The following is a 24,825-nucleotide window of genomic DNA, read 5'->3' on the forward strand; positions in this document are numbered from 1 at the left end:
CTCAGTTTATTTTGTGTGTGTGTGTGTGTGTGTGTGTGTGTGTGTGTGTGTGTGTGTGTGTGTGTGTGTGTGTGTGTGTGTGTGTGTGTGTGTGTGTGTGTGTGTGTGTGTGTGTGTGTGTGTGTGTGTGTGTGTGTGTGTGTGACTGAATTGGCACTATAATTAAAAGTAAATCCAACTATCTCACAGTGGATGAATCCTGACAGAAAACAAACTCAGAAAATAAATGCTGTTCATCCAAATTAGTCACATGAGCCAAGATGATGTCACCTAAACAACCAGCAACCCTGTGATGGAGGTGGAGGTGATTCCTTTTACTGCCAAACTATCCCAGATGGCAAAAGTAGTGCTGGCCCAGATCTGGCTTCCACCTGGCCCATATTCTTTGTAGACTAACAGCATCTCGTAAGATCCCTAAAGCAAAGCGAAATAAAAAATAAATAAAAACCCGTAAAGTTTTTGCTTGAGATGTTACGTCTGAATGAGCTCTGATTGCAGGAATCCTCGGCTGTGCCCACATCCCAGTAACATCACCCCCGGGTGGTTGTCAGAGCGCCTGAGCTACTGTTTCATTATTCATTGTACAGCACAAGGATTTTTCTCTGACTGACATCGTGGCGGTCTGTCTCTCTACAGGTTTGAAAGTTCACAAATTATTTATGACCTATGCTACATAAATAGATTGTTTTAATTTTGCATTCCTCCATAAGATACTGTAACAGCCTTATTCTGTGTGTCTAATGTTTCATGCAGCAGTTTAGACACACAAAATTGGACGAAATATCAGAAAACGACAATGACTCCATTAGAAGCATGCACAGACTTATTAAACTGTGCATTGTCTTGAGCTATTTAAATAGTTTTGGGGTTTATCTTTGCAATTTTACAAGAAAATGCACAGTGGTTTCACACGCAGGCCGAACTCTCTTCCTGAACCTGTAGTGTCAGTATCTGCATTTTCTGTGTGTGTGTGTGTGTGTGTGTGTGTGTGTGTGTGTGTGTGTGTGTGTGTGTGTGTGTGTGTGTGTGTGTGTGTGTGTGTGTGTGTGTGTGTGTGTGTGTGTGTGTGTGTGTGTGTGTGTGTGTGTGTGTGTGTGTGTGTGTGTGTGTGTGTGTGCGATGGTGCGTCAGAGGAAAAAGGAAGTTGCGGCAGATGAAGTTAAAAGCCTTCAGCACACTGCAGCGTTGCAGAACACCCACTACGGAAGAAAGGCAAGAACAAGAGCGCCCAAGTCTGAAAATGAGACGTTGAAAAGAAGACGGGGAGGCGAACGTTGAGAACGGAGGCACACAACTGCCAGGAGGAACGACTTACGGTAATATAAGATTGCAATATTTCACTTACAGTTATAAACGGGAACTTTTCTGATACAGGAGTGGATTTTTCTGCACTGGATGTAAAAAAAAATATTGTACTGCGAGACAATGTGTCTGCTCACTGTTCACTGTGAGGCCCTGCAGGTGTGATTGAACTCTGCCATGATCCTGTCAATAGAGAAAGTGACCTACTTCTATCTATCTATCTATCTATCTATCTATCTATCTATCTATCTATCTATCTATCTATCTATCTATCTATCTATCTATCTATCTATCTATCTATCTATCTATCTATCTATCTATCTATCTATCTATCTATCTATCTATCTATCTATCTATCAGAGATGGAGTTGTGGCGACAGTGTGCGATCTGGTTAATTGATTGCCGAGTTCTCCCAGAAAATCACCGGGTCACATGGGAGGGCGCCCAGGTAAATAAGCTGTGTCAAACACACACACACACACACACACACACACACACACACACACACACACACACACACCTGCACTCATGCCGTCCCGATAGTTTGGTGTTTAATTTTGTGTGTGTGTGTGTGTGTGTGTGTGTGTGTGTGTGTGTGTGTGTGTGTGTGTGTGTGTGTGTGTGTGTGTGTGTGTGTGTGTGTGTGTGTGTGTGTGTGTGCACCTGGTGCAGGTGTGTGACCTGGCTCAGGCTCTGAGAGACGGCGTGCTGCTCTGCCAGTTGCTCAACAACCTGCTGCCTCAGGCTGTCAACCTGCGGGAGATCAACCTACGGCCACAGATGTCCCAGGTAAGACATTCACATTCATTGTTGGTCGGTTGTTTCCATAACAACCAGCCGTGCATGGCTGAAGCCTTTGTGGCTGCCCGATAGGAAAATGCTCTAATCTAAATCAGTCCACATCCGGGATTAACCAGATTGACCGCGATGGAATGACGTTAGAATAGATATGGACGTAACAGTCGATATCTGCAGTCATGAAATACACCAACTCTTATCACCTGAATTTGCTGTTTGGGAGATTTTAAGTGACGTTCAATCAAATTTATTAACGTAAATTAATAACTAAAGTGACGTTTTTAGCAACAGACCTTAATGACTGACGCATGATCATCTGACCGAATCATCAAATAAGACAAACCGGTTGAGTTTGTCTCCATCTGCAAACATATTTGACAAATTAAAACTATAACTGATGTTAGTCAGTGATGTCTTCTTTCCTTCTTTTGTTATGTTGTTGGAATATTTTGACAGTTTGTGTTTTTGGCGATCAGGAATAACTTACCAGAGTTTTTCTTGACAGCTACTCCCAAAGGAAAGAGGCTTGATGTGTACCCCTTCGACTCAAACAGCAAAATTCAGGTTTTATTTGTTTGTACAGATTACATAAGGTATCCCAGATGTTTTAACCAGATGCGGATAGGGTGGATTTACTTTAATGTGTGTATTTAAAAGTGGGAAACCACTTTGGGAAACCCTACAGATTAATGCAAGACGAGAGTCCACTCTGGTGTGTTCACACACACACACACACACACACATCATGACACTACATAAGCCGAGGATCTTCCCCGTGCTCTCGCAATGAGGGTTACTCCATTCTGAGTTACTGCTGAAAAGTATGACTCGGAGTTGAGTCGAGCTCCCGGCGGAGTGATGTGGCGTGTGCAAGCAGTATCGGTCAGAACTAAATATTTCCTCTTTTCTCAAATTAGACTTCCTCTTTTCCCACTGCTGAGCAGACAGACTGAAAAGGTCCGAGGGAGACAGAGAGCGCTGCTGAATCAGGGTGTTTTGTGAGGCACAAGTGGTCTCTTCGGTGTTTATGCCTGATGCTCTCTGAACCCCTCTTTGTCTTCATTTCGGCTCTCTGCTGCTCTTGCTGACTGTCCAGCATTCACGTTGAATTTGTACAACTCTGTACAGTATATTTTATCCATCATTTAAACTCTCCCTTCACAGACAGTGGTTTGTGTTCCAATGTGCAGAGCAATGCATCTGCAAACAAATGATTCACATTTATCTATTGATGAGGAAATGTTGCTCTGAAATCTGATTTTAAGGGTCACCCCATAAAACCGTGCTCCGTGACACGACATCAGAAAATTGTTTATTTGATCCCAATGCAATGTAGAAGTCACACTTAGCTTGTTTGGAAACTTGAAATCGCTCAAACACAGGTAATGAGAAATAAGACAGACATTATCATATTTCCACATGTTTTATTAAAGAAAGACGTTTTAGAGACGTGAGGTTGGTGTTAAATTCAGTTTGTGGGACTAAACTGATCGTCAGTCCGTCTGTATATAATACCTGTGTTATAGTCGAAGGTGGTTTGTTCAGCTTCCTTTTTTTCTGCTCATGCTGGAGTTAAACCGCCAATGTGCTTGAATCTTCATGTTGTGTAGCTTTTTGTATTTCTTTAATTAACCCATGAAATTTAAATCCATTTTAAAAAGGCTGTGAATACTTTAGATCTTGTACTGACTGATGAATCTTCTGATTATTTGTATTCATTTACCACAAAGTGTGTTTTGCTTGGACTGTTGATTGATGTTGCAAAATGAAAACACACGAGAATAACAACTGTAAGTACTACTACTAAGATGGCTGCATCAAAATGATGATTGAAGGTATAATAATTTGAAGAGGTTTAGTGATTCTGCGCACGAGTAGAAGGGGTTATCGCGAAATAAACAAGCTGAATTTAAAGTCGAGCAACTTCAGCAACGCCCGGAATTCTGTGTTTTTTGTTTTTAGTTCCTGTGCCTGAAAAATATCCGGACGTTCTTGGGAGTGTGTCACGAGAAGTTTCAACTGAGGAAGAACGAACTGTTCGAAGCCTTCGACCTGTTTGATGTTCGAGACTTTGGAAAGGTACCGTCTCACCACGAATGTCTGCGTGTCCGTCAGAAAATATAAAGGCAGAATGTGTCAAATGTGAGCGCACTTTGGCTTTAAATCAGTAAGAGTTCTGCAGCTAAAACTCACTGTCAGGGTTTTTTTTATTTTATTTTTTTATAAAGGCACTCAGCAGGTGGATTTCACAGCATCTTGGAGAAACTCACCGGTTATTTTTCCTGTGGATTTAGTCCCTGAAATTACTCCATGGGGGTGGGATCAGACCTCTGTGGGCTGCACACCATCTGCTTGTTGTTTCACTAGCCTTTATGATTGTCACTTGTTATTGCTGCAGATTCAATGCAAAAAATAATGATGATAAATAGTTCATGCATTCATGGCTCAACCATTATGGCTATAAGCAGAAACGCGAGATCCAGCTCCTGTTTGCAGCTTGCAAACACCCGCAAAGACAGGAAGCCGGTTGCTGATTCTCTAAATGTGAAGTGGCCCAGTGTCTCGCAGCTCTTTCACTTTCTGTGCAGCGCAGTAATTTAGTGCGTGCGTGTGTGCAAGTTTGAGCTGAAACTGTGGGATCTTTTTTGCAGCATTTCCCCATGTAGTTTTTGTTTATGTATGTTTTCAAGAATAGTCTCTGTGCTTCTATTTTTATTTTTACTGCTTTCAGCCACTCACCTGAAAAGGACACCAGCTTTTGGTTCAATAAAGTTCACGTGAAAGGCAGAGACATTCAGCTCATAAGGCTGAATTAAATCGCTAGTAATGCTACGCATATAAGATCACTTCATTCAAATGACCCGACAGGCAAATGGTACAAAACGGTTGCTGCATATTTTATAGTTTCCTATTAGAAATCAATGTAAAAGTATATGCTGTAATTGAGTTTGCTGGATTCTCACTGTATTTTGCTTAAATTGTTGTTTTTAGCACTTTGAGATTTACGAATGTAAAGTGCAATACAAATCAAATGTATTATTATAATAATAATAATAATAATTATTATTATTATTATTATTATTATTATTATTATTATTATTATTATTATTATTATTGTTACTATTATCATTAATATTACATATTCAATCTAAGTGCATAATCAGCATTATGACAGTGTTTCTTTGCCGCCCCCCCATATGGTGTGGTCACCTCTATATTCAGAGCAGAGCTGAAAAGTTCATAGTGGTTTCAGTTAAATATTATCCAGTGTGGTACTTTCTGTTTTCTATGACACCTCACTTTCATATTATATGAAATGCGATTCACTGCTGCCATGATGTTAAAATTTATTTGGTTTTAGTGACTATTCAACCTCAAAGACATGTATTTGGACTTTAAGAGGAAATCAGAGAAAGTCCAGACTCCAGCCAGTGATATTCCCACAGTTCCCACTACACCCCCGAACAACATATTCACTCTTAAATATGCTGCACTACTTTGCTTGGCTTTACATAAAATTGAATAATTTGCATTTAGGTTCACATTTTTCATTTCACCTTAACTCAATTCACTGAAGTTCAGCTTTTGGATTTATATTTACTCGTCGACAACCACCGACAGTAAAATACTGGAGAGGCGACTTCAGTGACCCTAAATTGCCCCCGGGTGTCACTTTGAGTGTGTGTGATGGACTGGTCGAATGTCTTTTACCTCAGCTTGATAGTTGTGTTTAGCTTTTTGCAACTAAGTGAATTCAGTGTTTTGGTTTTTTGACTACTCACTGGGTGTTTTGAATCCAGCAGGGTGAATGTTTAAGGAGAGGACAGGAAGCGAAATTCTTTTCGACGACGTCGTGTTTTCCTTTTAGTACCTGCGACAAAGGTTGGGTTGTTTCAGGGAGGAATGTCTCTTTGGTGGAGCTGCTAACAGCTTGTGGACGTCGGCACTCGGGCTCATTTCGGGCGGAGATGCAGATGAGAAGATCAAAACCGCTCCGTCAAGTTTGAAAGAGGGTTTGATCTCCTCGTCTTAACTCTGCCCCAGTAAGCTAATAAGTGTTTTTCTTTTAAAGTCCCATTGAAGGAGGCGCCGGTTCTAAGACTGCAGTTGGATGTAAATTACTTCATTCAAATCTTCATTCATTTTTCTTTTTTTTCCCTCTCTCTCAGAACTTCTCCCACAGACTTTCACTTCTCGTTTCGTCTCTCCTCCTTTTTCTGTCGCTAATGAAAGCAGAAATCCGCCAGAAAAGTCCAGCGGAGACACACTTCTTACTCAGAATATCTGATTTCTGTCTCCGGGAGTACACGGAGAGACCCTTGAACTTGTTTTTTTTCCTTTTATTTTTACTCGCTGAAAGAGAAGCGCTGCACCACCTAGCTGTGAGGGAAAACTCTCGAGAGAGGTGGTGGGGGGGGGTCAAATGTTTTTTGGAGAGAAGCGAAATTAAGCTGAACACCTTCAGAACTCATGAAACTAAATTGATGAAATGTTTCTTTGTCATTAAAATTCATCATTGATTGATTGCGGGTCTTTTCAAAGCCGTTTTTGAATAATCGTCATTTAACTTTAAATTTTTCTTCATTATTGCAAATTTAAAAAAAAATGATGCTCGCAAAGCCCTGACCCCTAGATTTAGCTGCTGCTGAAACATTAAAAACAGTCCAAATACAGAAACATTTAAGCTTGCTGATACACTTTGTAATCAGAAAGCAGAATCAGTTTTGTTTGGAGTTTGTTTCTGATTGCATCTCTCACGAAATCTCTTACTGGTTTCCTCTCATCATATTATCGCTCTTGTGAATATTTCTCCTATCTCCTGTGATGTTATTCCGTTTTTAAATTCTATCAAAAACATACAACAATATGCTTAAAAGTACATTCAGCTCAGCACAAACAAATGAAAGAAAGCAGAGTTCTTCGTCCTCGTCAGCCGGTGACGTTCACCGTCTTCACTTGTGCTTTCACATTAACACGACACAGACCACGTTTCCACGTTTAATTCAGACATGTCAATCTTGAAGGGCAGCAGACACGTCAGAAACATCCTCCATTATCATCCTGCAGCAGCAAGATGCTGTGGGAGGCTCGGTCTTCATACGGAGAGATGTTTAACAATTTTCTGTGACATTCAGGTTTAATCTCAGCGAGGCCAGAAAGGAGAGACACTGAAGTCAGTCGAGGAACAAATCTCAGCCTGGTTTTTTGTAGTTTGGTATCCTTTCCTCATTTTTATCTGCACATGACCCTAGAGCCGGGAAGGGCAGCTTTATTTATTCAAAGGGCAGAACTTTTTCCTTTTTTTTTTAACTCACTGAACCAGTAAAATAATGATCCACAAGACTCGGGGCTGAAAATATAATGGGGGGGGGGAAACTATTGTTAAGCCTCTAAATTAAATTTACATGAATGTATGTGATATTTTCTGCCTTAAAATGAACTTTATTAAATGTATTAAAGAGCAATTAGACTTTTTTCCAAATGTGCTTGGAATTACCTTCATTCTATCTTTACTACCAACCAACGCTCAGTTTTAGGAAAGTGGCTGCAAAGATTTGAAATTGGTGGCACCCGAGAATTGAAAAATCTGGGGGTCTGAGGAATGCCTTTTCCCAGCATTTTTAAGAAGAAATCAGGATACATTGAAAAAAGTGGTCGGCAAAACTGAACCACGAGCTGCAGACTCGACATAAAGAAAAGCTGTGAACCAACAGAAGAAAAGCTCTGCTTTGCTTATGGATCCCAACAATATTGTGAAAAATATAATGAAGTCCAGCGTCTGAGATGAAGCTTTTGTTTTGCGTGAGCATAACTTAAAAGCATCTAACTTGAAACTCAGCCAGAGCGATAAGTAATTATTCATAGCCTCATTTCATCAAGGTTAGATTTTTCTAAATCCACTTTCACATCTCTGGAGAATGTAAACCCGCACTGACAAAACATCTGACATCACAACAAGTCTATCTTCTCCTTAATGGCCTCCCCTCACATTTAGAGTTAAATTCAAAATACTAACTTATTAAACTTTAAAAGACATTTTATTGGTTTTATGGTCTTTGCAAGTAAGCAATGTTGATTTCGTGTCATGGCTTTTATCATTTAAACTTGCTTTACCCATGAACCATGCCTCTTAAAGACTTTCATTATCTTTTTCACTCATCCCCACCTCTCTTTCTTTCCCTCTCTCTATATTTTATTAACCATGTGCCGTGTTTTCACAGGTTATTGACACTTTGTCCATCCTCTCTCAAACACCCATTGCTGTGCAAAAAGGATTTCAGTAAGTCACAGCCTGCTTTTATAATTGAGACGTTTTATTTACAGTGCAGTAATTATCAACAGATGCCAAGATTTGATAGTCAAACACAGTTTTCGCACTCAGACTGCAGCTGCATGTTTCACGCTTTATCTTACAGTGAAAATGCACTGAAATACGACGGATAAATGTGACATGTGATATAAATGTGAAAACTGAACACATGTTTAATCACAACCATCCACCTTTAATCAAATGGTCCTGTGTGACTAGGGAAGTTATTTACTGTGAATATTTGTTTTTATTCCACTGAGTTGTAACCTGGACTACAGTTGTGTGAATATTGTTCATTTCTTGACATCTGATGACCGTGACACTTAGAAATTGTTTATATAATAATGCAAAAGACTGTTGCATGTTAGCATTGTTCCGCTGCAGTAATAAAGTTTCAACACAGGTGTCCATTTTATTATTACTTCATCAAAGAGTCAATTTTATTCTAACTTCATAATGTAATCTACTTCCCCTCCTGCAGGCCTTTTCCTTTGGAAGCATGCACTGCTGATGATGAGATCTACAGCGGCCTGTCGGACCAGATAGAGTAAGCCTTTACTGGTGTAATGTCACAATAATAGTGTTGAGGAAGTAGAGGAAGAGAACAGTTACCAAAAATATGTTTGTTTTTTTCGACTATTGCCACTAAAATTTGACTGTCTTCTGTGTCAATAAGACAAATTTCAACATGATTTAGTAGTGGTGAAGTGATCCTGTGTGTAGAAACCAAAAATTGAGGAGAATGAAGTGTCTTAATTTTAAGTAATCAGAAAAAAAAAAGAAAAAAGCAGCATCACACTAACGTTTTGACCTTTGAGCTGAATTCACACATGAGCAGTAATCAGGCCACAAAATTTGTTGCCACCCACAGATTACAGGAATCTAAACCCACCCAACGTTTCAAATATACTCTGGACATTTTTGATTGGAAACCAACAGAAAGTTTCACACGCACCCCTGTTCCAAAGAAACATAGAAAAACCTCCAATGTATGTGAACAAAAGTTCTTTTAAGGCACATTTTACCTTTTGAGTGTCATTCAGGACGAGATCATTCCGTCTCTGACAGCCTCAACAGGCAGCGGCTGCCATGACGACCTGCTCCAGCATCTGAGCTCCAGCTTCAATAGTTATTATCTAAATTATTGTTCTTTCAATCAAGTTACGAGCTGAATCAGTTTACAATTATGTTTGAAAAAAAGAGGTTGTTTTTGCTTTCAAGCAGGTGCTGAATTAAGTAGAAATTGTTCATTTGAACACAGCGTGTACAGCACATACATTAGTTCTATAAAACCTTAGATATGATGCAATTCAGTGACATTAGACTGTTGGATGGTGATTAAGTGCTTCTGATGGAAAAGCAATTTATTGTGTTTTTGTAGATGTCGGCTTTGTGGCTGCTGACTGAGACAGCGGTGGTTACTGTAGATACATGATGAGACCGTGGGAAGATGAAGATGATAACGGATTATGGTGTACGTGTGTTTGTGCTTTGTGTCAGTGACACGGTGGATGAGGATGACGACTTGTACGACTTTGTGGAGGACGAAGAGAACGAAGGAGACGAGATCTATGAAGACCTGATGAGGACAGACGAGCCCCCTGAAAGTGTGAGTGTTTAAAGAAATTAGAAAAAAAAAAACTTGTCCTCTTTATGGACCGTACCTCATCAAAGCAAATTCATTTGGTGTTGAAATCAATCTCCTCATTTATCATGAACTTGATTTGATTGAAATGTAAAATAAACGAATCTGAACACCATCGTCTGTTCCCAGTGTTGGATGCTTGTTGTTCCTCTTTGGTGCTCTCTTGTTATGGAGAAAGATTTACCAAGCAGAAAGGCTGGGGGGTTTTTTGTTTTGTTTTTTTTGTAGAGGAAACTACTCTGCTCGTGCATGACGTTAAAAACACAGGTGTGGTAGAGTTGGGGACTGTGTACCAAAAAACCTGGGACGGGGTCAAGTCATTGTATCTCAAGTGGAAAAGGAGCACAACACCATTTGGTATAAAAAAACTGGCCTAAGATGTCCTCATGTTGTGTTACGAGCTTTTTTTAAGAGCGACCTTTGGTAACTGACTTTGCAGCTCTCAGAAATGTAAAAAACAAAATCAGTTTATCATTTTTTCCTCAACTATTCTGATTTAAATCCTCTTGAAATAGAACGACTTACACATATAAATATACCATATGCAATCACTTCACGTGACGTGTGATATTGTTTTTTGGATTACCTTAAAATGATTTTATGTTGTAACTTCAAAGAATTAAAAAAAAACAAAGATGTTCCAAAAAATATTTTTCTTTCCCTCTTATCTGCCCTTTTAACAATCTGACGATCTCACGGATTACGTTACCACTTTGTGAGTGTCATGACTCCTCAAATTGAAAATCCCTGACCCATACCACAGAGCGGGAAGATCTTTAGTGATGACAGATAACTTCAGACATCAGATAGCGGCGACATCCAGGGAAGGCATCATGTGTAAAAGTCACTCCAATACACAATCAACAAAAAAAATGTCTATTTACAACATACTCCAATAGAGGTGGTGTAAATAATCCGACATGAGAGACAAGCAAGGTAGTGCTAAAGCAAAATACCCATTTCTTTGGAGCTGACTTTTTTGTTTTATTATATTTATGCATCACTGGACCTTTAATTTATTTTTAAACTGGTTGCATTTGACCCCATTGAGGAAAAAAGCTATTAATTCATCCATCTTTTATCTTTGGACTGAGTCACAATAAGTAAAAGGAAAACAACCACACTTACTTTCTTACCTAAGGGCAATTCTTCAGTAAACTGGATATATTTTCATGATTATACGGCAAAAGAAAGTTTTATTAAACGGTCGAAACAAACGAAAATGCCCTGAGATCTATGTTCAACTGCAAGATACAAGTGTTACCACAATAAATTGTGTCTTTATTAATGGGCTTATATTTTATAAAAACACAGCAGGCTCTGGCTTTGACTTGGATATTTGTTTTGTTTGTTTGTCTTTGTGTTCGTGCAGCAGCAGAAATGTGGCGTAGACAAACGGGAGTGCTGCCTGCAGGAGATCAGGCAGACAGAGGAAAAGTACTCCAGTACACTGGAATCTATATTCCAGGTGTGATGATGCAGAATCCACATGTTCTCACACACACATATATACCATCACACACAAGCTTGATCGTCACCCCCACTCTCTTGTGTGCAGCACTTTATGAAGCCGCTTGCAAAGTTTCTCAAGCCTCAAGACATTGAAAGCATCTTCATCAACATACAGGTAAATGAGGTGATCGTCTGCGTTCCTGCTCCCTGACCCAGTTTCATGTACGACTCTGTTTTGTGCACGTGTGTGTGTGTGTTTGCAGGAGTTAGCAAACACCCATCAAAACCTGCTGGAGGAACTTCGGAGCTCCATCTTGAATCACGGAGCAAAGAATCTTCACCAAGTGTTTTTGAGCTATAAAGAGAGGTGCAGACACACACACACACGCACACACACACACACACACACACACACACACACACACACACACACACACACACACACACACACACACACACACACACACACACAAACATAAAAGCACTACTCACGTTGTGCCTGTTTGTAACGTGTGTTTTGTCTCCTTCCAGACTCTTACTGTACGGCCACTACTGTAGTCAAGTTGAAACTGCCACAAAACACCTGGACTACCTTTCAAATTTGAAGGAAGACATCAAGATGAAGCTCGAGGTCAGAAAAGCCCATTTCACACAAAAAAAATGATAATTAACATGCAGGTTACCTGGGACGTCACACACATAAATCAGACTTTTCTCTAAAGTCCTTGAGAAGCTTGTTTGTGTGGTTGGTGATGTCTGCAGCTCAGATCCTGCAGATCTGTACAGAATTAGGTCATGGCAATGTCACCGTTCCCAGATGGTAAATAAAAGTAACTTATCTCCATTTAAGCTTGTCTTTGGGAAAATATCTGATATTTTTACGACTTTTTAATTTACACCTATCTTCAGTGCTAAATTAGCACATTTGACTTTGTCTCCCTGCATGAGTGCTTTGTTTTGTTAAGGCAGAAATTAAAGAAGTCTAAACATGTTGTGGTGTATTGTGACATGCCTCTCGGTCAGAGTGTAGGCACACATATGCCAATACACAGTAAATATAGCCTTTTGAATCTTCTCAGGTTTCCACAGCTGGCCTGATCCCGCGAGGATAAATGAATATTTGGCACAACTTTTAGAGAACTGGTGTTTTACAGAGTCTAGATGCTACACGTACGTTTAAGTAAAGAAACTTCACTTCCTCTTCTGTCAGGATTTAAAATCCAACAAACAAAGCTCCCATCAGTGGTTTTTAATGCTTTAAAACACAAAAAACTATTTTAATTTTGGGCAGAAATACAAAACAACAATACATTCTACATCAAACTCCTCATTTAGACTTCATAGGAAGTTGATCAAGTTTAATTAAGAAAATAAACTTTCCTGTGTGTCTTCGAGTGAGAATAATCAGGTTGGGTTGAAGGTTTAGATCAAAGCGATGTAACTGCTCCGTGGACCAGAAAAACAGCATCACGTTACTAAATATCTTCCCTGCAGTCCAAAAGCTAATTTGCTGCCAGGAGTATTAAACACAGCACACTACAAGGTGGCTGTTCACAGATCCGGAGCTAGAATAGCCTCAGAGAAATATGCATCTAGGTCATTAACAACAAGTGTCTGTTCAGTGTGAAAGACTTCCCACAGCACTTGTGACCAACCACCAACCACATCAGACAAGAAAAAGAAGAATACCTTGGTATAAAATTCATTGCGAACGATTAAGTTGGTGTATCCACATTGACAAACATCATATTTACAGTGACAGACGTTCTAACGATCTTTATATGATGACTTCCTGCCACTACTGCCAGAAAAAGGCTTTTTTGAAACAAGCATGAATACAGATGTGGTTTACTGCAGATGTTTACTTTGCCTCTGTCTCTCTCAGGAGTGTTCAAAGAGAGCAAACAGCGGACGATTTTCCCTCAGAGATTTGCTCATGGTCCCTATGCAGAGAGTTCTCAAATACCCCCTGCTGCTTCAGGTAGGGGTGTGTGTGTGTGTGTGTGTGTGTGTGTGTGTGTGTGTGTGTGTGTGTGTGTGTGTGTGTGTGTGTGTGTGTGTGTGTGTGTGTGTGTGTGTGTGTGTGTGTGTGTGTGTGTGTGTGTGTGTGTGTGTGTCTGTTTACGCACACAAAATTCATTTGCTGTATCACAATTTAGAAGTCAAGTTTGGGGAGTTTTTTCTAATCCAGAGTGTTGGTGTCTGCAGGAGCTGATGAAACACACCACTGACCCAACGGACAAGGAGAACCTCCGAACAGCTCTGGATGCCATGAGGGTGAGTTTACGCACGTGTTGTGTTTACATACTCAAATCGACCATAATTAACCCTTTGTGTGTGTGTGTGTGTGTGTGTGTGTGTGTGTGTGTGTGTGTGTGTGTGTGTGTGTGTGTGTGTGTGTGTGTGTGTGTGTGTGTGTGTGTGTGTGGTCAGGACCTGGCACAGTGTGTGAACGAGGTGAAGCGAGACAATGAGATCATCAGACAGATCACCACCTTCCAGCTCTCCATAGAAAACCTGGTGAGGTCACGGCTCATATTCGACTCGGTTCCTTCCCAAAACGTTTTTAATCCTGCGGTTGATTTCGACTCTCTCTCTCCTGCCCCCCCCCCCCCCAAGACTCAGTCTCTCGCTCTCTACGGTCGGCCTAAGATCGACGGGGAGCTGAAGATCTGCAGCTCGGAGAAGAAGTCCAAGCAGGACAGGTGTGTGCCGTCCACGCCTCCGCGTGTGCTCGGTGTGTTACGCTGCCGTTGTTTGACTTTGGTGTCTGTGTGTTGGCCAGGTATGCGTTCCTCTTTGATAAAGCTGTGTTCATATGTAAAAAGAAGAGCGGAGAGACTTTTGAACTGAAGGACATCATTAAACTGCAGAATTACCAGATAAGAGATGAAACCACGGGAGGGAAGGACAATAAAAAGGTCTCGTGCTTCACATGTTAGCAACACTCGTTGCAGGTGATACGTACATGACGCAACCGTAAGACTGATTGTGTGTTTGTGTTTGTGTGTGTTTGTGTTTGTGTTTGTGTGTGTAAATAGTGGTCCTTTTTGTTCCTCTTGCTGGACTGCTCTGGGAGGTGTGGCTACGACTTATTCTTCAAAACTAGAGAGCTGAAGAAGAAATGGCTGGAGCAGTTTGAGATGGCTCAGTGAGTAATCAATCACGTACACACAGAGCCTGCAAGAGTCATGAAGTAGCTGCTGACTTCCTTCAAACTTTACAGACGATCAATCAGGGTTAAAACGGATCAAAGCAGCCTATTGCAACTCTTTTCCATGATGCAGCTGCGGAAACTGACGTCTTCAAGATCATCAATGGGAACACTTGGTGTTTTAAATGAAATCGCAGCCAAGTTCTTGCCTGTTTTATTTAATTTAGAAAACATTTCTGACTGAAAACATGCATGTAACACCCTCCAACCAACACAGAAAAAGTATTGTGTGTCAACTAAGAGGAAAAATAGATTTCAGAAACTGTACTTTTGTTTAACTTTTGCTTAAGTAGCAAAGTTGAATCAGTATATTTATTTAATTAAAGTCATTTTCTATACAAGAATCTCAACTTCTCAAAGGGCTCTTATTATGCAAAATTCCCTTTCTCATGGTTTTCCAACAGTACTAATCGTCCCCATACCTGGAATGACGTCCCAGAAGTGAAGACAGTCTGTCCTCTCTCTCCCTGGCTTGTTTCAGGTTTTAAAAAGTGCCTTGCTCCAACCAGCCAATCAGAAATCAAACCCTATATAGTGTCATCGGGGGTTTAGCCAATCCCAGTTAAGGTAGGCCCTCCCTTTGACTCCTCAGCAGCTCTGCTCTGGCACATGGCACCACCAGAGGAAGTACTTCCTCCTCTTCCCGAGATGGGCATGTGTGGGCAGAGCCAGTCCAGCTCACACAGACGCAGCAGATTCTGAATGTAGCTCCTGTGATAAAATATTCAAATGGAGGAAAATCAAGGAGAAGCTGGATTTGGGGCAATAAACTTTGAATATCATGTTTTCAAACCAACAAGACCATGTGAAAGTGTTTAACAGCTGAATAATATGACTCTTTTACAGTAAGTTAGGAATCTGAACACAAACACACTCTCACTGCCTGTGTGTCCATCAGAAGAATGAAAAACTGGGCTCAACACTTCAAACCTGCCATGGCTGATCAGCAGTGTGTTATTTGTGATAAAAGCAGAAAAGGACATGTTTTCAATGATGAATTCTTTACTTAAACTCAAGTTGGTGTTTTAGTGGAAATCAATAAATGTAACAGCGGAGCATCTCAGGTTTCAGAGCTTCTGCCTTCTAAGTGAAAACGTCAAACTAGCACCTGCCAACAAATGTCAGTTAAAGCAGTTAAAGTGAATCAGCCGCTGACAATTATAACTTCTGATCTGAAAATACAGGAAATCTGGAATCCGACCAAAGTTGTACCACCTGGTGTGTAAACATTCTGAGCTTGAGTTTAGTCATGGGAGTGAAAGCTCTGCTTTTCTTAGATTTAAAAGAAAAAAACTGTTTGATAATGACTGATGGTGAAATATAATAGAATTAGCCAGATAAATAGATAACTCCGACCACCAAATCATACCGTGACTAAAGTCTAACAACTTCACAGCTGAAGAAAAGCAGAACTGAGTATTTATACACAGACATGCAGTAGTATGACCACTTGTTGTTTCATGTTGAGTTTTCTAATTGCTCCACTTTGTAGAAAGCATACAGACATCCTGCAATTTGTGCATGAAGGTAATGGTTAATAGTAAATAAATGTATTCATTTCCATGTCTAATCGAGACAATAATAGAGTTATGTGGAGTTCACTACACTAGATATGTGATAAATACACAAACTGTAGTATCTGTTGTCACTTTCAGGTTCTAAATCTTCGCTCAAAGTTTTCTACTGTTTATATGTTGCACATAACACTTGATTTATTTGTTGTGGGTCAGATTTCGTTTGAAATTACCTTTGAAAAGAGTCATGAATTTTAGCTTTCACTCTCAACACCAAGACTCATTTTAACCTCATGGGAGAGATTTGTATTCATCAGTGCACATCATGTAAATCAGAGGTTTAAACCCCCAACTCACAGAGTTTGAACTAGATTGTTCTCTCTTAACTCTCACATTGCACTTTGTTTAATGCTTGGTTATCATTTTTTGGTTGAATATTGGACTTATTGGGATAAGAATAATACGTATAACTCATCTTATTACTGTTGTAATTGTATATATGCCCAAAATATATAATAAACTTTTAAGACATCATTTAAATTAATCATTATATAATTGTTTTTATCCGAAAACCAGAAGGACAAAAAATGATGCCAGACAAGGCAAGGCATCTTTTTTTGTATGACGCATTTAAGTGACACTCTAAGTGCGGTATGAACAAAAGCAAAGGTGAAAAAAAAATAGAGAAAATTGAAAAGTAAAAACATTATAAAGCATTTTTTGTTTTTTCTAAATCGAATAAGAAGAAATATTAAAGAGAATATTCGGTGCATGAAAAGTAAGATCAACTTCTGCATGTTTGTTTCTGACTCTTAAAACAGTCGGAGCTTCGTAGATGAGATGTACATTAGAATGTATTTTTTGTATGACAGGAAGCTGGTTAAAAACAAAAGACCTGAGAAGCGAGTTGATGTGGTCCAGGTTCTTGGTGTTTGTGAGGAGCAGCAGAGTTTTGAATGAGCTGCAGCTCGTTGATAGGAAAACCACTAAAGACTACATGACACTAGTCGTCCCTCTGACCTCTTGTTTTGGTGTTGATGATCTTCCGATCTTCTCTTGGTAGCCCAGATTTAAAGCGAGACTGCCCGTGTGACTGCCCGTTTCCCTCCACGTTCAGTCTCTAAAGTCGTCTTTGCCGTTTGCAGGTCCAACATTTGTCCTGAGAACGCCACCGCCAACAGCCACGACTTCCAGATGCACTGCTTCGAGGAAACCACGTCCTGCAAGGCCTGCTCAATGTTGTTAAGGTAGGTTCATCTCACTCCCTCTTCCTTCTCCTCGCTCGCCTCCCATTTTCTAACCAAGTAAAGTGGAGATCAAACCTTCCCGTCCTCTGCAGGGGGATCTTCTTCCAGGGGTATCGGTGCTCCCGCTGTAAAATGGCGGCTCATAAAGAGTGTTTAGGCAGAGTTTCTGCCTGTGGACGGAACTCAGGTCTGTATACACGCAGTGTTTAAGTACTTCTTTCTTTCTGGTTGGCATGATTCTCATGGTTTCTTCCTGATATTACAGATCATTCTTCTACAGTGAAGAAGGTAAGGCAGTATCTGCCCACAAAATGTCCATGTTGGGCTCTTTTAAGACAAACTATTTATCTAAGTTTTGTTTTTTGTGAATTTCTGATGTTGTTTGGTTTTTCCTCCTTCCAGAACAATACAAAAAAATCCTCTGGACCCGCTGGCATTGGTAAGAGATTATTGCTGAATTCCATGAAGTCCTGCAGCAAAACTATTGTCATTTATTGTTTGCAAATAACTGCGTGAACTGCTCTAGATTATGTATTAATGAACATGTACGTCAAAAAACATTTTACATGACCAAAATCCGAGTAAGAATGAAAAATACAAATAATTGTAATTTATTAAAAGAAAATTAGCATTTCTTTTATGATTTGATTTGACGGCCATAATCATTTCATAGCCGGTGGCCACGGAGTCGAAGACGGAAACACAAAAATAAAGGAATCGAGACAAAATCAGCAAAATTATGAATCATTTTTAAATTCACCCCAGAAAATTTGGTTTTTTTTGTTTACAAGGTCACAATTAGTGTCACAATTAAGGTCAGGAGAAAGAGTACTGTTCTTTGTAAGAACAAATCGCAAAGCATAAACACTAACATCAAATACACAAATGCTTTTATTCACTCAAATTGATATTAAAATATTCAGAGTATTGCTTATTGCTTCTTTACCTGATACCTGCTGTGAAATATCAGATTTTGGTTGTTGATGAAATTCCCTGTTTCTTTCACTGTGCCATATATTAATGTAGGAACAGTTTAAAAAAATATACTTCAAATTTTGTGTAGACGAGGCGGCGCGAAACACATCCCGCAATCCAAAGATGCTTTTGTTCCTCCGGCACGGTGTCTCTGGCCATGTGAAATCACAGAATAGAGACATAAAAATGGCATTTGTCTGTACATGTGCTTGACATTTCTAGATTTAGTGCTGACATTTTAAATCAATGAAGACAGAAAGTTGTTGTTTTTTTTAGCAGGAAGTGCTCAAATCCGCAGCACGCTGCCTCGTAACCAAATACCAAATATCCAGTTCTTGAGTTTGTCTTTTCGATGCGTTGGAAATAATGCAGCCGAGGCAGATGGATGTTTCAGTTTTAACCACGATTGTTCTCCACGTATTACCTGGACGTGAGGGAATCAATCAGCTCCCTATTTATCAAATCTCCTGGGTTATTTTTCCTTTGCAGGGTTTCCAAAGATGGAGGTGTGCCAGGATTATTTCGGCCTGCCGCCGCCTCCGGTTGGCTTCGGCCAGCCGCTTCAGCTCTCCAGGGGAGACATCGTGGAGCTGACCCGAGCCGGCGTGGACCTGGTCTGGTGGGAGGTAAAACAACATGCAGTACGAGCCTGTGTACACACTCTGTGCACTCAGGAGGCTCGACGTAAAAAAAAATCCCTGTGGTTAACGTGTAGGTGTGAGATGCTTTTGTCTTCTCCGGTCTCTTTTAACATTTTCCTCCCTGCGTATCGTTCGCTCGCTTCCACTTCCTCTCTCTCTCGCTCTCTCGTGCCAAACCTGCACTTCTGTCGGCCCGCAGTGATTCATCAGACTGATTTCCAGCCGGAAAATAAAATGACATCTGTTGGCTGGGTTCCATTTAGCTTCTCTGGTGTTTGATGGCGCTGCTGCTATCCGCTCTGGTTTTGTGGCGAATTGTCAGGGAACAAAACTGCATGTCTTCTCTCACTCTGCTGATCACTTCGTCAAAGCACACTTTGCTTTGTGAGTCTTTCAGGCAGCGGCCGGCAGAAAACTCTCATTTCACATGTGAAATAGATATTCAGCACGTCAGCATTATTTCTTTTGCTGCGTCATACCAGTTGATTACAAACGTATGTTTTCAGATTGAGTGAGTAAAGCAGGGAAAACCAACACATGCACAGGTGAAAACATGCAAACCACATCTTGTTATCAGCCTTTATTTTTTGTTTATTTAATTTTTTTGGTTTGTGACCAGCTTGCTAAAATCTGTTAGATCTACACTTCCCATCTGATTTCATTCGAACAACTCAAAGAGGTTTATAGATGCATTGAAGTGAAAATGACAAAAGTTTAAGGAAAACAAACCGGAACACAAATGAATACATCATGTTTGGTTGTAATTATGTTCTACCACATTATTCATGTTTTTTTTAATAATTGTATTTGTACCACTTGTATTTTACTGTGGACAAAACTAAAAATGACCTAAATGTTAATGAATGAATATGGCAGCGTAGCAGTCTGATGAATTATATTTCATCACGTTGTCCAGCTTTTTGCCGAATTCATCTTTTTTTTCATTTAATGGCATTGATCACAGTTGTTAGCGTTACATTTTAAATTATTTGAGACACTTGGTAATATTACTGCAAGTAAGATATGTTAGAAATTCTCATTCAAGTCTCTATATAGTTAAAGTGTTGGTGCAACAACAACTAAAAACTGGAGAATAAATCAAGGCTTTGTTTCAATGAATGATGGATGAATGGCGTGAAAACAGATTGACGGATGTTAACAAAGCAGCTGTAAACTTTTTACATCTATTTTCCTTATTTCTAACTTTAAATCTCAAACTAATTGATTGTCTTTAACAAGGCAGGACTTGTGTGACAACAAAAGCTGCCAATCACATTTAAATCTATTCAAAATGTTCGATTTGTGTGACAAAATGTCTCTTTGTCGTAAATGTGTGGAGAAACACCCGTGCGTTTTAATCTGCGACACTTCCCAAAGTACAGTCCGGCGTATCCGTGGTTTTATTACGTCGTTATAGCTGAGACTACCTGGTAATAGTGAGATATTACTCAGGATTCGCACAGATTTGTGATTCATGATTAATTTTTTGATGTCGCACAGCTGTGCCAAGAGCTTTTCTGAACTTCCTTACTTAATCCCTGCTTGAAAGTTTCAGAAGTGTGAATCACCGGATTGCTATCGTCTGCCCTTCATCCCTCGTTTTAAAGTTTGTTTGTCGGTAGATCTGGTGTTAGTGAGATGGGATGATTTGTTTATGCTGTAACGACTGATTTGCTGTTTTATGTGTCGCTCAGGGAAAAAATCTGACCGTCGGTCAAATGGGCTGGTTCCCCTCCAACAAAGTTCAGCCCTACAGCTCCGTGAGTCCATTTCTGTCATAAAACATGCATTTTTAATGGGGGGTTTTTTTTCCATCTAAAGTAAAACTAACAAACTCGTCTTTTTTTGTCAGCGAACATTTACTGCACTGAAAGAAAAAGAAAAAAAAACATTAGTCATGTTAAGGAAGTGCAGCGTCGTTGTTGTCACAACCACAGGGTTTTTTACATTTACATCTGTGTGATCTCATCTCTCCGCAGAGGGCAACCCCGGACCTTTCCGGCTTCAACTGGTGAGTTACAGGAAGAAGTGGGCTGAGTCACTTTCTCAACAAGTCACTTTAACCCTGACAAGCTGATTCCTTCCTGTTTTACACCTCGTCTCAAAAAAAAACAACCACATGACTGACACAGTAAAAGAGATCGCCTTAAAAGATACTGAGAACTAGCAGTGGTTTAAGAGATAAACTATCCATTATTTGAATAAGCTCAATTGTTAGTCAGCTGTTATATGATATGATAGCAGTGATGTGCAAAAATATTAACACAGTTTGGAAAAAATAAAAAGTAAATGGCTGAATTTTGTCATTAAACGCCCCACGTGCCATTTATAAATATACTTTGGCACCATCTGGTGGAAATGTCAGCTGATTGCAGCTCTTGGCCACAGAAGACTGGGATTTTGAACCGGGACATTTCCAATGGCCAGTTCGTTTTTCAATTAGTATGATCTGGGGAAAACAGCAGAATGTGGGGATTTTGCCTCTCTTATGTGTAATTATATTGTTTTTATCGTCTCTTCAAATTTGCTGCAAAGCAGACGACTGTTCAAAGGGTAGTTGTGGAATTTAGTTTTGGTCTTTCCGTTGTCACTTCAAAAGCTAAAAACTCCCCTTTGTGATTCAAGGTTCGCAGGCAACATGGACCGAACGGCCGCCAAAAACCTCCTGATGTCTCGCTCTGATGGAACTTTCCTCGTGCGGCAGAAAGATGGAGGAGACTTCGCCATCAGCCTCAAGTGAGAATCAACTTGTCCTATGTTTTATCCATCTGTGATTTACATGATAGTTTTTTTTTATTTTTATATATAAAGGTAATGAAACAACAAATGCATGTAGAGCAGCAAATATTGGCTGAAGAAGGTGGTTGTAGAATAAAAGAATTCGTTTAGTTACTTTGTGATGATGTGATTGTGAACTAAATAAATCTGTAAGTTCTTCTCTAAGAAGGGAAGATCGTTATTTGTATTCTCTGATTCAACAGAAATATTACCAAAAAAAAAAAAAAAAGCCAAAGGCTGGTGGACACACCCACTGTGGACAACATTCCAAAACAGGAGCCGAAACGTAAAAGAAAGTGTACCTCTAACTGTGCAATTTATATTTTAATTTCTTGGACATTTTTTAACCAAGTTTGTTCTGCGACTGACTGAAGTGTTGGTCACTTGGTTATGTTGAGTGATGATCGGTGTGTTTGAGCTCAGGCATCATTCCTCTCGAAAGAAGGCAAATACGCTGTCACAAGGAATAATGTTCTGCCTCGAAATAATTGACATAGAAAAGCTCTTTATCGAATGGCCGTTGTCAGATTTTGGTGAGTTCCATTCAGTGTGTAGTGTAGTTTTCGCCAAACTGCCATCAGATAAGTAAGTAGTTGCAGTTATCATGATGGTAACCGTGCCGAAGGTTTAGGGGAAAAAATAGAGGTGAAGGATAACTTGGGGGAGAGCTTCGTTTGAGTCTCGTTTGAAGCAAAAAAAATAATAAATGACCCCATCTTAACTTGTGTTAAATTGTAAAGTTGTTGCCTTACTGTTTTCAATTAATAGAACCAAAGGCTATGTAGGTTTTGTAAACGAGCAAACCAACAACAAAACTGGGAATGGAATTATATGCCCCACTTACTCAGAACACTTCCGAGTTGGGTAGATGACATGCAGGCCGACGTGCAGTATCTTTGAAATCTGATGATATCAGTCAACTAGTGAAACTCCTAGTTTGTCCCAAAGCCATGTGACCTGGAGGAGCTACAGTCTTCCACATTCAACGTTTAAGGCTACTAGAAGGTAGATGGTCCACACTTATATCTATCAGCCTGGCGACGTTTGTGCGACTTTCTCCTTAATATATAACGTCTTGCTCAATCCTCATGACTCTTTGCTCTCACAGGTTCAACATGGACATCAGACACATCAAGATCACGTCTGCTGAAGGCCTGTACCGCATCAACGACAAGATAGCGTTTAAAGGTTTAATTGTGAGTCTTCACCCCGCAGACGTGGAGCGCATGAAACCAAATTCTGCAGCGTGGTTTCTGTGACTCACCTCGTAACTCAGGTCCTACTTTGCAACCGCGTCAATGTCACACGTTTCTCACCGTCTCTCCGTCTCTCTCTCTCTCTCCTCCCGCTGCCGTCCTGCATCAGGAGATGATTCAGTATTACCAGAAGAACTCTTTAAAGGAATACTTCAAGGAAGTGGACACCACGCTGCAGACGCCGTACAAACAGCCAGAGCAGAGCAGCGCCTTACCCAACACGCCCAGGACCACACCAGGTACAGTGGATTTCCTAGTGAGAGTTAAAACAAGGAGATCTGTACTACTTTTGTGTTTTTACAGTAACAAAATATATTAAAATTACAGACGGTTAACTCCTTCTAAGTTGCTGAACTTTGTCGTTCCCGTCTGTACTTAGTCATGTGTAATCATCTGGGTTTTGTCACGTGAACGTAAAGTGCCATGAGACGTGTGATGCTATATGAATAAAACCGAATTGAACAACTGAATTGACATCTTGTGTGTCAGGTGGCAGCATGAAGAGCTTCGGCGTGGCGCGGGCCAGGTACGACTTCTCGGCCCGGGACCGCTCCGAGCTGTCGCTGCAAGAAGGCGACACCATCAAGATCCTCACCAAGAAGGGTCACAGCGGCTGGTGGAAAGGGGAAGTGTACGGCCGGGTGAGAACGATATGCGACGTGTGCTTTGTTGTTTAGGTTTTTTTTTGTTTGTAGGGGGGTGAGGGGTACTGTTTTGTAGGGATCCATTTAACTTGTGCCGCTCTGGTGTCTTCAGGTCGGGTTCTTTCCAGCCAACTATGTGGAAGAGGATTACTCCGACTACTGCTGATGCTCCTCCTGAGGGGAAGACTTTAGTCTGTGTGTGAGATCACAATAACCCGTGTGTGTGTGTGTGTGTGTGTGTGTGTGTGTGTGTGTGTGTGTGTGTGTGTGTGTGTGTGTGTGTGTGTGTGTGTGTGTGTGTGTGTGTGTGTGTGTGTGTGTGTGTGAGAGACGCTGATACTTCTGATTTAGTGAGTGCTGTCGTACTGTGAATAAAACCTTGTGTCCAGCTGAAGTGATCGTGTCTGGCTTATCGACGAACAAAGAAACCAACCGCAGCTGAGCTGAGCGTTAAACGCAACGCTATCCCTAACCCGATATTCAATTATACGTCTTTAAATATCTGCATAGTTTGCCGTCGTCAATCGCTTCTAAAACCCCAGTTTTCAAATTCAAGACAGGAGCTGTCGGTCAAACTTTTGCACCAAGCATAATTCGCATTAAGAGTTTGTGAGCACGACAGCTGTATTATCATGTCTGGTTCCACGAGATGAGAAACGGCCTCGACATGTTAAAAAATAATTATGACGAAATGGGAACACTGAGAAAGAAAATGTGTTCAAAATCACATTGGAGGGTGAGAGAAGAGCTCTTGTGTAAAAAAGCCTCTATCAAGACAGTCTCTCTTAAAGGGGTCAACACGGTGAGTAATTGCATTTTGCACTAAAGGTGAGTTTTTTGGGTTTTTTTTGCATTAACTGTAACTTCCTGCCACAAACCAGGTCCTCAACGCTCAACAAAAGACAGATAGATGTAAGTAAACAGCACGACGTCTGAGTGCTAATAAAGTGAAGCTGAAGATATCAAAATAGAAATCAGAAAACTGAAAATTAGTGATAAATTGAATCCCCCCAAATTAGAATTTAAAAAAGACTTTAAAGATTACAGA

General features: G+C 40.3%; 1 protein-coding gene across 2 annotated transcripts; it reads left to right on the forward strand.

Annotated features, from left to right (window-relative positions):
* Window positions 1-1,171: 1,171 nt before the first annotated feature.
* On the forward strand, window positions 1,172-24,170 carry vav1 (vav guanine nucleotide exchange factor 1). 2 transcript variants are annotated; one of them, XM_080464895.1, is made up of 29 exons: window positions 1,172-1,316; window positions 1,663-1,751; window positions 1,976-2,092; window positions 4,064-4,180; window positions 8,323-8,381; window positions 8,893-8,958; window positions 9,912-10,020; window positions 11,432-11,524; window positions 11,615-11,683; window positions 11,772-11,875; window positions 12,040-12,139; window positions 13,394-13,489; window positions 13,717-13,785; window positions 13,942-14,028; window positions 14,128-14,213; window positions 14,294-14,429; window positions 14,550-14,659; window positions 17,382-17,483; window positions 17,576-17,670; window positions 17,749-17,771; window positions 17,886-17,922; window positions 18,948-19,084; window positions 20,794-20,859; window positions 21,079-21,110; window positions 21,725-21,835; window positions 22,986-23,073; window positions 23,243-23,372; window positions 23,623-23,774; window positions 23,890-24,170. In XM_080464895.1, exons 2-29 carry the CDS (start codon window positions 1,665-1,667, stop codon window positions 23,941-23,943), a joined length of 2,532 nt encoding a protein of 843 aa, XP_080321021.1. In that variant the 5' UTR covers window positions 1,172-1,316; window positions 1,663-1,664; the 3' UTR covers window positions 23,944-24,170. The 2 variants fall into 2 exon arrangements, with proteins under 2 accessions (XP_080321021.1, XP_080321020.1); XM_080464894.1 differs by having other exon boundaries at window positions 1,175-1,316; window positions 11,429-11,524.
* Window positions 24,171-24,825: the final 655 nt, after the last annotated feature.

Source organism: Lipophrys pholis, assembly GCF_963383615.2.
Source record: "Lipophrys pholis genome assembly, chromosome: 5".
NCBI classification, from domain to species: domain Eukaryota; kingdom Metazoa; phylum Chordata; class Actinopteri; order Blenniiformes; family Blenniidae; genus Lipophrys; species Lipophrys pholis.